Source organism: Melanostigma gelatinosum (genome assembly GCF_949748355.1).
Source record: "Melanostigma gelatinosum genome assembly, chromosome: 17".
Taxonomy (NCBI): Eukaryota; Metazoa; Chordata; class Actinopteri; order Perciformes; family Zoarcidae; genus Melanostigma; species Melanostigma gelatinosum.
In genome coordinates this window covers 17,827,642-17,841,040 of record NC_136650.1, presented here as the reverse complement: position 1 = coordinate 17,841,040, position 13,399 = coordinate 17,827,642, and the positions used below count along the sequence as shown (strand labels likewise).

Genomic DNA, 13,399 nt, shown 5'->3' with positions numbered 1-13,399 from the left:
CCTTACAGCTCTTGGTTTTGTTTGTAAGTGTGAACATTAACCGGAACTAAAAAGGAAAGAATTTGACTTTTTTTTTTTCGGTCACGACCAAATAATCCAAAACTTCATGTGTGACAGCTCCCTAATTCAATCATTTAAAAAACAAACAAGGGGGGGAAAAAGCAGGAGTGAACACAAACGGCTTTTGAAATGCTGCGATGCACTTTAGATTGCTTAAAAATGTTTCTATGTGAAACTAAACCGAAGACAACGCATTAGCTTCACCAACTTATCGGCTGAGTTAGACCGGAGTAAATGAACTATAGGTTTAAAAACGGTGTAGAGACACACCTGCTAAGGTTGTCTCGGTGCGTTTTCTTTCCGTCTGAGTTGGGTTGACAGCTTTCACTCCAGCCTAAATGAACCAAAGTGACTTCCTTTGTGTTGAACCAAACAGATTATGAATGAAAACGAACTTCTCACTCTTCAATTAAAAGGTTTTACACTTTCAAACTCAGACCATAATGTTCACTGGATTTGCTTTCTCTTTTTTTTTCCATCACAAAGACCCACATTCTATTTGAGTTTGAGTATCTCAATCATCGTTAAAAGGCTCCCCGCTGAGACTTTTCCATTTCAGTGGTGAATTCAGGCTTGTCGATCCTTCTCCTCTCTCCTCTGCACCAGTATGGGGGCAGGCAGGACCGGCTGCTACATTGTGCTGGATGTCATGCTGGATATGGCCGAGTGTGAAGGAGTGGTGGACATCTACAACTGCGTCAAGACTCTCTGCTCCCGACGCATCAACATGATCCAGACCGAAGTGAGTGGGAGGGCAGGAAGGTGATAAGAGTGGCTGACACTTTTAACCAGAAGCTCACAGGTTTAATCTTCACACAGAACTGCTGGTTAGCCCTCTTTTTGCATCGCTATTGCTTATTATTTATTATAAATGTTTGCAATGGAATCTTTTCTGGCTGGAAAAGCCTCTGAAACAGCATTCCTACAACCATTGGCAGTGGTAGAGGAAGTATCTCCGAACACAATGTTAAAATACTCCGTTTATAAGTTTATAAGTTAAATATTCATCATGATTTTTACTTCTGATGATACTTCTTTAAAGACAAGTATGCACTCATATAAGACACTCACTTTAATTGTGTTATTAAACACACACTTGTTTAGAATAGTTATTCGATTCAAAGTCTGCTGAATTTGAGCTCACAATCTTTAAATATACAAACCAGAACAAAATGCAGTAATTAGTGGAGTAAAACTTTTTAAAGTTGGAAAATTGACAATTCTGGAAGTGGAGACAATACAGTGAATACCAAATCATAGAGTAGGTATTTATCCTCCTTTTAATTGAATCTTTTCACCTTTCGGCTGGAGCTCGTCTACCAGCTGAATAAATATTTCCGTGAATTACTGAACACATTAAAAATTATAAATTATTTGGGAGAGGGTTTTTTGCCTGTCATTTTTAACGTATCCTCGGCTCTTTGATCGCTTGCTTGGTTGGATGTCAAAACAAATGTCCTAGTTTCCTCGTTAATTGCACAGCTCATGACGATATTTAACTGTTGTGTGTGTGGGCAGTGGTGCTGCTGCTCTGATGTGTGTTTTCTGCAGTTTTTACCCCCATTTATAGACACATTAGTCAACATTCACAGCAGTAGTTAAATTCTGCGTTGTTCCTCACAAGTGGGCAATTAACAGGAAGCTCATAAGTGCAATGGGGGAGTTTTGTGTGACTTTCTACATTTGTGAACGTCCCCCCTCCCCCCCCCCCCCGTCTCTCAGGAGCAGTATGTGTTCATCCACGATGCCATTCTGGAGGCCTGTCTGTGTGGAGAGACTGCCATCCCGGTTAATGAGTTTGCCCTAACCTATAAGGAGATGTTGAAGGTTGACTCTCAGAGCAACACCTCGCAGCTCAGAGAGGAGTTTCAGGTAATACACATAAATACATGTTCTTAAATATGCTATTTTTTGATTGAACACACGCAACCTAAAAGCTTAAATTCCCACGTTTCTGTTCCTCAACAGTGGAATAAAGTCCATTTAGAAATTGGCCCTGAATACTCGACGATCCTATCTACTACGCTTGAGTCAACTGGAAATCTCACAGTCAAATGGTTGCAGTTGGGAAAAATGTGATGAAACAAAAGATCATTCCATTCTGGCTATATGCAGGAGCTTAATGTCTGTTTATACATAGAATTGCTTGGTTTCTCCGCATAAATTATGATACCTATTTTGGTTAATTCTGGCCCTTTGCGACATGTTGTCCCGCCCCCCTTTCCAGTACATTGATCCATCTATCTTACAAAAGGCGAAACAATCTCGTGCTTTCAATCAATCTCCTTAGTGTGCCTGAATAAATCACCTTGTAGACTACGTAGCACGATCCAAATTCACGGGAGCATCATAGCAGCATCTTGGTGATATTTTCAAAATCAAAGAATACATTTATTAATCAGAGAAGAGCGTAGCACAATCAGAGCGCCATTTTTGAGTTCATGAACGATTCGGTAAAATTAGCTGAGGGAGGCACATAGAAACAGCTGTCTCTCTCTCTCTCTCTCTCTCTCTCTCTCTCTCGTTGACTGTTCCTGGTCTTCTCTGTCATTCCCCTTAAATCTGGAGAATGGTGCAATGGGGAAAGTGGAATTAGGCCGGAAAGTTATATTTACAACCACGACAGGCAGGCGGACTAAGCACACATACACACACACGCGCGCAACTAAAAGTGCAGCCCATTATTCTGAACCAACAGCTAAGCGCCAGTCACATGAATGTCAACCAATATTTTGTGTTTTTTACTGTTTACTGTCTTGAGATAAGCAAAAAAAAAGCAGGATTTGACAGCCAATCGACGTTGGACAAGACATGACTAATCCGATTTCACTACGTGAAGTCGCAGTCGTGGACTAACAGTTGAACTGAATTGTTCAAGCCACAAAAAAACATCCAGAGTTGTGCTTGTCGTGACATCCTCACAGCTTAATTCAACTTTCACACAGTGTGCAAAGTTGCCAGTTCAGGAGGTACACCAAGCTAAAAGTTCAACTTTGATGTTGCCATCTCGATGTGCAAAGCTACATACGTGTCAGAATATATGTGTGAACAGGCTGCAGTGTATCGGCAAATGTCCCAGACCTCACTCTGATTCTGTTAAATGAATAGTCAGCATGAGAGTGACAGCCACCAAGGCTGCTTTTCTAATCAGTGTACATTAAACATAAAAACGCCTTTTGCTCAGCAGAAAAGTTTGAGATCGCAAATAAGAAAGTGTAATTGTCTTCTATGTAATGGTATTGCCTTGTCCAGTTAATACCAGTTGTAAAGTTATTGATCGGTGACCTTTGCCCAGAATAATTAGAATTGTTCCTTTCCCTATGCAGCACAATTAGCCTCTCTCAGCGCTGCTCGTATACGTTGTACAATGAGACAGCCTCTCGTAATTGGGACCTGTAGTCTAGATGCAATATTCCAGTTATGAGCTTGAATGTTCTCTTCATTTTGTCTAAACCAATGGGGAGTCATTCACAATATGAAGCAAGTTAGATTATCAGTTCCTTTCAATTTCCATTGCTCTCATAATATGCTTATTCATAATGTATGAAGATTGTGCAAAATGTGTTTTTGTCCATTGAGCCTTGTGGGGATTTGAACTGATAATGAATGTGTTTTAAAGTTTCCCGGAGATGATTGGAGATAGTTGTGCCTGTCAAGCACTGAGAGTCGGGCTGAATATTTCCTTTGCCTCTGTCCAGCTCTCTTTGATCCTATTTCTGTTCCGCTGCGTCTGTCGCCTCTTATCACAATCTTTATTTTCAGTCGTTATCTCTGCATCTAGAATCCGAACACATTGTCGCACACGCCAACCTTTTTAATTATCTTCTCTGCACGCTCTTTGCCTTCACTCCTCCTACCTCCTCTTCCTCCTCCTCCTTCCTCAGACTCTGAACTCGGTGACCCCTCACCTGGATGTGGAGGAGTGCAGCATTTCTCTGATGCCGAGGAACCGCGAGAAGAACCGCAGCATGGACGTCCTGCCGCCGGACCGCTCCCTGGCCTTCCTCGTCACCAGCGAGGGAGAGAGCAGCAACTACATCAACGCAGCGCTCGCCGACAGCTTCCTCCGGCCCGCCGCCTTCGTTGTGACGCCGCACCCGCTGCCCAGCACCACCACTGACTTCTGGAGGCTCCTGTACGACTACGGCTGCACCTCGGTGGTGATGCTAAACCAGCTCAACCAGTCCAACTCTGCCTGGGTAAGAGGAGAGAGGCCAATAAACCAGTTAGAGATTCATTTGTCGACACATATTTTGGAAGTAGAAGTTATTTTATTATTGACTTTTATCTTATCAGCTTCCCACTTGTAATTTAGCCAACTTCAGCCAATTTAGCCAACTTTGAAAACCCCTATGTGCGACATTATCTACATCACAGCTGGATTTGATTAGGATTTTGTGATTCGTGCTGTTTACTAACACTCAAATAAAACAGAATTCACCACAGTGTAATATAAGAGGAGTGTTTCCGAACATTTTCTTCTAAATGACCCCGTTTTTAAGGATCCACAATTCTCATCAATCATTTGTTTTCAAAAGCAGTATCATAGAGAACTGTTAGATTCCGAGCCGTTTTCATTTATTCTCACTTGTTCTTATTTATTCAGCTTACCGATGTTTAGCTTTGGCCACCAGAGCAGCTCTTCCTCTGCGAAATGTACTCCCATGTATTCCCTAAAGAAGCTATGTAGAGTGTCAGGGCCAATTTCCCTTCAGTTCCAAACACTGTAAGGCAAGCAGTAAGCTGAAAACCAGAGCAGAAGTATAAAGGCAAAAAGCAATGTAAAAGCCAAAAGGCTGTCAGGCTGTCTGCCTAAGTCCTGTCCACTTAGCCAGCAATCGCTCCTGCAAAGAGCAATTCCTCCTGACTGAGGAATCAAAAAACCGGCCTTGGAAGTTTGGATATTTTCAACAATGAAGAGCTCTGTAATTGCTGTGTAGAAGGCAAAATACACCTGTATCCCTGCTCGTCCACCTCAGTCTGACCTCAGTCTGGGGACCTTATTGAGCTGCATTTGCCAATGAATGTGGAGAAAAAAAATAGATAATCATTGGCCACTGGAATGATCAGTCATTTAATAAAGTTAAATTCGAGTTTAGTTAATTAAAAGTAAATTAATATTAATGGTAGTACCATCGCAGTATGTTCTTATGATCCTGTGTAGCTGATAAATGATAATTTTTAAGTCCTGCAGTGACAGTTTTGTCGCATTCACCTAATATGAGGTTCTGAATTCACGGAAGACTTCCGGGGCCGTATTCACAAAGGCGCTTATCTTACAACCAGGAGTCCTCCTAAATGGCACGAAAGAGTTTCCTCTGAAGACATATTCACAAAGCTGCTGAGAGACACTTTTCGTGAAGAACAAAGAGAACTCATTCGCTAAGAGAAGGGCCTGGTTGACCGATTTCCTGTGGATGGCATCATGTTTCATGAATGAACCCAGTATGTCTTTGATTGGTTGACAGGTGTCCGATTTCAATGTGAAATAAAACATTACACTTACATTAATACACAGGAGCATGGAGAAATAATTCATTTAAATTGGAGAGAAACAGACGATACATGCAGCATGTGATATGTTTCAGCAAGAAATCATCATACTTTGCACACTTTTTCTTGATGGTCTCATTATTACTTTTCTTGTTTTCATGAATTGTATCTAGTTCTTTTTCTTTAATCTCATTATGACTTACTTATTCAATGATTGTCACAATCATGCCCATAGAGCACAGTGAATTTAATTAAGTCCACACATCAAAGTATGATCCAGATGTACTTGATATGGAACCAGCTTTCATTACAGTTGGGGATTATTCAATGTGCACTTCTTGAACAGTTAAAACATATTGGGGTCAAACTTGACAGACAGCTGAGATTTCTCAGCGCTTAAAAAACGATATTATTTCCAGTGTCCAAGTAGCGGAGTGCAAACTGTCATCTCTGGTGTCATTGGGTTTTGTTCCGCTTGTTGGTTAGCCGATTGAGTACTTAATAAAAGTGTGGCATCATTGTATATTCATAAAATACTGACACAAAGTAGTTCAAAACCTAAAGATTTTCTTCTGAATTTCGTCCGCACTACTTTTTAATCACAGGTAAAGTCCTGCTTATTTGATTTTAAACTCATGACTTTTTATATTACCGTTTCCCATGCAGTGACAACATGCCGTCCATATCGCCCTTTCCGTCAGATAAGACGTGAAAGGGGACACACAGCAAAGGGAGGATGGGGTCATCGCATGTCTGGCCTCTCAACTGACGCTCTGCCACAAAGCTTCAATCCAGCATTCACGCCGTCCATTTCATTTACACGGGCTGTCACGGAATTAACACATTCTTATCGTTCCCCCACATGTTTGCTCCTGCGTGGGTTTGTTCTGCCGTCTCCCTATCGCCGCTCTGTCACCGTGTCACATTGGATTCCTGCTCAACATTTCCACCAATGCCTGTCAGCTGCAACCTGTCCCTCTTCCTCTGTCACTCTTTTTCTTCGTCTCCCGTCCTGTCTGTCGCTGCCAGTGGACTAACAGTTCAGTCCCCAACGCGCGCACACACACACACTCACACACACACACACACACACACACACACACACACACACACACACACACACACACACACACACACTCTGTTTGCCCTGCTGAGTTGGAGCTGCCAGTCTCCTGTCTGAATGTATAAATGTGTATCTCTCCCCCCCCCTGTCCAATGTCACCTGTTAATACCCTTATGTCATTGTGAAATGCCATTATCACTTCCTACTCCAGGGGTACCCTCAACCCCAAAGTCTCTGCAGAACTCGTCAGCGTGTCAACACGTGTGTTTTTTCCTCCACCATTGGGGGGCGGGGTGATGGGAGACCTTGGCGTGCCCACCTCTCGGCTAACTTCCTGTTTGTCCCTCCCAGGCATAGCCAAGGTCTCCTTCTCCATTCATTTATAATGCGCTAATGGTAATGATTTCCACGCATGAATAATTCAAGCTAGGCGAACGCGGCTCATGTGAGGGATTGTTCCCGGCGACGAGCGGCTGGTTTTTTTGCCCGTTTAATTTACGGTTGCTATTTAGATAATCATTGTCATTTAGGCTAATTGTCTCTGCTGTCCATACTCAGGTGTCTTGTTACTGGGCCTCACCATCACTGGCTGCTGACATAATGATTTGTACTGCCTCAAGCCAGTGATGCTAATGACCTGTTACATCCTCTCCTCTCCTCTCGTCTCAGCCTTGTCTGCAGTATTGGCCCGAGCCGGGGTTGCAGCAGTTTGGGCCGATGACGGTGGAGCTTCTGTCCAGGACGGCCGACGATGACGTCATCATCCGTCTCTTCCGGGTTCAGAACATCACTCGGGTAGGTGGATCCACAGCAAGAGGATCCCCGCGGTCCGACTCATGAAGATGATTTATAGACCCGATTAGTGGAGTGTAAATCACAGCCACCTCTTCACTCATTACTCTGGACAATCATGTTCTGTGATCATTTCAGCTTCATAGCTGACAAAACACAGTATCTGGACAGCTAACATCATGCTAACACTAAACACAGAGGCAGCCATGTGGGAAAGACTTTTAATTATAATTACAAGAGCCAGATATGGGGAATTTCAGTCTACAATATGTGCCACATGGCAAAAAGAATTGTGTGAACAAACCAGTGCCAAAAAGACTACAAAGCCACGATATTCAGAACATACAACAGTTTTGCCAATACAATTGATGTAGTTACTGGTAATTAAGCATTGGCACGCTTGAGTTGTGAGAAGCCTTAAAGCGGGTGTTGTGCACCAAAAAGCGTGACAGTCTTGAGTCTCAATAGATTGTTAATTGTAGAGTTTCACAGCACTGTAAATATGACATAATACTGAATGTCCAGCGAAACATTTGCAGTATTTTCTTGACTGAACTCAACCGAGCTCTTGATGACAGCAGTGCACGGTGAGAGGCTGAACATACGGTATTACTGTCTACAATTTCTGAAGCAAGTTTCTTGATTTGAACCATATTCAGTATTTCAGTGTGTTTTTGTCGTGTTGCTGAATGTGTTCGTGGGTTGTGAGTCTGTGTGTGTAAACCCATGTCTGGGTGTTGTCTGAGTAATGCAGCTTAGCTCCAGTGTACACTGTCGGAACACTTCCAGCTCCCATCCTTTGGCCTCAGTAGGTGCTCAGCAGTCTCCTGTAGATGCTTCATGCAGCTAGTTGAGCACTAGTTGAGTGTCCTTGTTGTGAAGCTTCCTTTTAGTTGGCAAACCCTCCTCTTGCGCCACCTTACCTGACCCTTAAGATTGCCTAAACCTCCCCTGTCAGTACCCCCCCGGCACCTTTCCGCTCTTACCCAGCCCCTCCAGTATCTTGACACCTTGTCAGAAACTGTTCCCACGTGGCTCTCTGCAGGATCCCGAGGAGACAGGCACCACAGAGCGAGACACCGATAGGCCCTGTCCCAAGAAGGTATACTCCACTAACTGTCCAGTAGATACAGCAAAGGTGCTACGGGTAGCGTGCTTGCCAAGCAATAATGGACTGTGAAAACTGGGTGTATGAAGTGTTGAAGTGTTGACAGAATCCTCTCTGGCTGAAAACCAGATGGATGTTTGAATGAGTTAGTCATGTGTTGTTAAGTGTGTGCGTTGGGTTTAATGCATATATGTCTTATATTGGAAAGGAACAACTCTTCTCACTTCTTCATCCCTCTCCAAAACCCTTGCTCTCTAAAGATTCAAGAAGGCCAGCTCGTGGTGCGTCACTTCCAGTTCCTGCGCTGGTCCCCGTACCGTGACGTGCCCGACTCCAAGAAAGCCTTCCTCAGCCTCTTGGCTCAGGTTCACAACTGGCAAATGGAGTGTGGAGAGGGACGCACCATCGTCCACTGTCTGTGAGTAATCTTACATACATCTCTGCACCATACGTGTGTGTGTGTGTTTAGACTTAATCTGCACTCTATGGTCATGTGAGGTTGATGTGACTTTCAAAACTGTTTGAGCCTGTTTGTGCCTTCGTGAACACAAACTGGACCAGTTGGAGAATTGAAACAATGTCCTTCCTGCTCAAGTCAAGAACCGGACCCTTTAGGTGTCAACCCACCCTCTGACTCTCCATTAATGGCTGGACAACATTCATATTATTCACCGAACTGCAGTAATTAAAGACTTGCCATTGTCACACTTAATGGTCATTTTCCCTCTGTGGCTCGAGGTAATGAGTGTAATGAAACTTAATGTAATGGAACTTAATAAAGTATACTGATGCTCTAAGCCATGGTGTCTTTACATTAGCTGCTTGGGCGCCTGCCTTCCATTAGATCTGTCTCTCATCTCCTTGTCGGAGCCCTTTGATCTCTGGAGGTCAGGCTGCATGTTAGACGTCTCAAATCTGATTAAGTGTCCCGCTTCTGTATTTGAATGAGAACTGTGCTCAGATATTCATCTTAAAAGTCTGCCAGTTAGCCTTTTTCTGACAGCTTGATCTGTGCTCAGTCAAACTGTGGCATTTCACTGTGTGCCACCCCCTCTGAGAGGCTGTCTGGGCTGCTTTTCCACATCTTTATTAGGTCACTCATGTCTTTATGCTTCTGTTCTGTGTGTCTGCGTCTTTGTTCGTTCTTTTCTGGAGCAGGAATGGCGGCGGTCGAAGCGGCACCTTCTGTGCCAGCACCATGATCCTGGAAATGATTCGTCACCACAGCATGGTGGACGTGTTCTTCGCTGCCAAAACACTGCGCAACTCTAAGCCAAACATGGTGGAGACAATGGTGAGCAAGCAGGGATCATTATCTCTCTTTATCGTATCATACTGTGTTGCTGCCTCAGCCAGGGATTTCAGTGAAGTGGAAAACTGCTCTGCAGGTAGACAGAGAAATGAAAAGAGCCTCTTTTCCATAAATATATCAAATGTTCGACTACTCTTTTGACTGTATTTGTAGATATGTCTATTTAGAAAAACATGGGAAAATCCACAGTAAAAGTGTGCTTAATAGGTTTTGAATGGTAATATAATTTTAGATGGAGCATAATGCATACAAATGAAAGGAAAGCAAGGGGCGCAAATTGAGAAGTCTTAAAAGGAATACCGGTAGTTAGACATTTTGGGAAATACATTTACTTGCTACCACTTGTGTATTTGTCTGCTGAATATGAAACTACAGCCAGGTAGGTAATGGTTAGCTGAGCCTCGCGCAAAGCCTGGAAGCAGGAGGAAACGGCTTGCACAGCTTTGACCAAAAGTAACTACATCTGCCACGAGGACCCTCTAAAGCTCACGTATTAGCATATTGTATCTCGTTTATTAAATCTCTACAAGAAAAGCATCATAAACACAACTGACTCTCTTAGGTATTGTCCTCGCACTAAGGTTGCCAGGCAACAAGTGGAGGCTCCACAGAGTCACCTCCATATATTTTCCTTTAAATAATAAAAAGGCATGATTATTTCCTGAAACAGCTGGGAAAACCGGAGACATTACAATTTCGAGCAGTGAATTAATACACATTTTGTGCACTTTTTTTGTATTTACCAGGCTTTGGATACACTGAAAAACGAGATTGACGCTGTCGCTGTAAAGCACCTATTTTTCGACGGAGAAATCACAACTTTTTCTCATGCAGCAAGCGAACAGAGCTCTCAAAACAGAGCTCTCAAAACAGTGCTCTCAAAAATGCCTCAGAGGGTATTAAACAGTTTTACATTGTATTTAGAAAAGTCTTTATTTCCTCTTGCCTGTCGGGGGCAATTAAGTGAGTTATAACATGTTTGTGAATGCGTGCGCACTGTCACTGTAGCTAGAAAATGGGACTGTATCAATTTTAGTAAGGAGGAACCCTGAAGAAACCTCGTGTCAGCAGGATGAATTCATTCTGTGTTGTAGTCTATACGTGGGACAATAAGATAAACACAGAGTATCACTAGATTCATCCTTTAACTGGGTTAGACACCAAGAAGTAATCATTTGATCATAGCATTTCTTTCTGGACTGCACTGAATATTAAAACAAAGGATTTCCCAAAGTATTATCAAAGGTAAAATGCATTTATTTGTCCTGTTGATATGCAAAATAATCCCGGTCAATGTCTGTGCTTGTCGTAGGAGCAGTATCGTTTCTGCTATGACCTGGCCAAGGAGTACCTGGACTGCTTGGAAGTCAGATAGCACCAATCCCTCACTTCTCGTCCCTCTTTTCGAGGAGAAGGTCTGGATCCTGGATCCAGTATCCTGGATCTGTGCTCCTGCCTCCTTTTGTCAATGTATACAGCTCTGGTTGTCTTCTTCGCCACGCCTGGATGAAACATTGTCTGCCGTAAAAGACTGATTGAGAAAGCTCACTGGACAACATGTAACATACCGCTGACACCCTTTTTGCTTTTCCTCGGCGCTCTGATCCAACCTGTACTCGTTTGTGCCACCTTTACAGTACATCTGCCAAACCGGAGGACACGTGACAGGAGTAGAGTTCATTTTATACACGACCAACTGTCAAGGCAGCCGGACTACCTGTCATACACCTCAACGACGGGGGTTCAAAGAGCTCAGCTGTGTCCTGCCTTACAATGAACAAACACTGAACGGGAGCTACAGTTGATGCCAACCACTGGGTGATATTTTGTGTTTGTTTGTAACACTGTAAATGGTGCAATCAGCTGTTGGTGAACATCCCATGTCGTACTGTACTATATTTGAACTTTATCGTGGGTGAGGCTGGCGATTGAAGGTAATCTGAGGGCGAAAAGGAAAGAAGTCGGTCACACCCGATGGACATATCTGTACAATGGAGTTGTCTTGGACCTAATTTCTCTTTATTTATTTTCCGTGGATGTAGATGTTTTTTTTCCTCCTTCCCCCGGGTGTTTCTAGATGTTCTCAACGTCTTATCAATGTGCCAATCCATTCTCTCTGTGTCTGTAAATGGGGACCTCTTCAGCATCTGCATGCCCAGCCTTAAGTGTTTCATTGCAGTGTGCGTGGCCCAAGTCTGCTTTAGGATGGATTCTGCAACGCGAATCCCTCCGCTACAGCGAGAGAGCTCCGTAAGAAAAAAAAACGCCTGTTGCTGCGAGAGTACGGCGAAGTTCAGTCGCTTTCTAAATTTGTATTTATTCAATGTGTTTTATTTTCTAAATAGTGTATAAAACAGGAAAGTAAATAAAATATGTTGTTGCTTAACAACTTGTGATTTTTTTTTGGGGGGGGGGGGGATTTCTTTGTCACATCTCATGACAACAAAGAGTCAAAATGACAAAAGAGAGTAACAACAAAACAACACAAAGGGACTGGAAACGACCAAAGAGACAAAAAAAAGTCCATCAAATGACGCAAATTGACCACAAAGGGAGTCAAAGGGACCACAAAGACGGCAAACGTCCACCGAGAGACGCAAAACATCCAAAATGACCACAAAGAGACGCAAAACACAGAATGACCACAAAGAAAGTCGAGTGACCGTAAAGACGCTCAAAGACACTCAAAGTGACCACAAGGGGCCTTTTTAATGTCTGTGTCCAGGATCGCATCATCTCACAATCTCAACCCTCAACACTCTGCAAAACTATTTTCAAGCACTTCTGAGTTTTTTGATGGAAGAGTTGAAGACAGTCTCCCCGAACAAAACGCCTCCACACTTACAACCAGAAGATATTGCTGCGTTAACAAAAAAGCGCAGTTCATCCGCTTGACCTGTGTTTTAATTTACGCTTATCATTTAATTAGCAACTTTAATGGACTTTTTTTATCATTACTACCAAACAGAGCCTCTAGGATTCAGCCACCTCTTTAATTGGAGAGTCTTGATGATCCATTGAGCGAGGGCCCGACACACTTAATCTGCATGTGGCGCTTTACACGCGATGTCACATCTAGTTACTGTGTTTTATGAGTGGCTGATAAGCTCCGGTGGTTCCCTGTTTGACCCTTTTCTGCGCTCTTGTTTCTTATCAATGTGCTCTACTCTCTCTGCTGATGTGCAATTTTAAAATGAGAGACAGGACAGGGAGAGACGATTTTCTAAAAGATGCAGAGGGGAGAGCCCATCCAGCAGGGAGAATGGACTCCAGAAATAGTCAGACAATGTGATAAAAGGTCAAAGGCCACGCCAGGATGTTTTGTTTGGCTGTCAATGTTGCCTCCACAGGTTCAATTACGTTCTCTCTTTGTGTTTACGAGGCAATAAATCTCCCCACACATTTAAAAAGATGATGAAAAGCCGCATAATGCGCCTCGGATTCAAAAAAAGAAAAGAAAAAACACAATTGCCATTGTGTGCAGCGCACAAAAGGACGAGGACGACGCTGTCCTCAAAGCATCTGTTCGTGTCAGATTACACAAACGTGGAAATGTGGGGTTTTTTTTCGT

General features: G+C 43.2%; 1 protein-coding gene across 3 annotated transcripts in view; it reads left to right on the top strand.

Moving 5' to 3' along the window:
* ptprua (protein tyrosine phosphatase receptor type Ua) overlaps positions 1–12,073 on the top strand; it is a 163,104-nt gene extending 151,031 nt beyond the window's left edge. For all 3 annotated transcript variants that reach the window (XM_079288297.1, XM_079288296.1, XM_079288298.1), the window contains 7 exons: positions 667–802; positions 1,783–1,932; positions 3,945–4,259; positions 7,286–7,411; positions 8,777–8,934; positions 9,675–9,810; positions 11,141–12,073. In XM_079288297.1, the coding sequence (XP_079144423.1) occupies positions 667–802; positions 1,783–1,932; positions 3,945–4,259; positions 7,286–7,411; positions 8,777–8,934; positions 9,675–9,810; positions 11,141–11,203 (1,084 nt within the window). In that variant the 3' untranslated portion in view covers positions 11,204–12,073. The remainder of the gene's footprint in view (positions 1–666; positions 803–1,782; positions 1,933–3,944; positions 4,260–7,285; positions 7,412–8,776; positions 8,935–9,674; positions 9,811–11,140) is intronic.
* Positions 12,074–13,399: the final 1,326 nt, after the last annotated feature.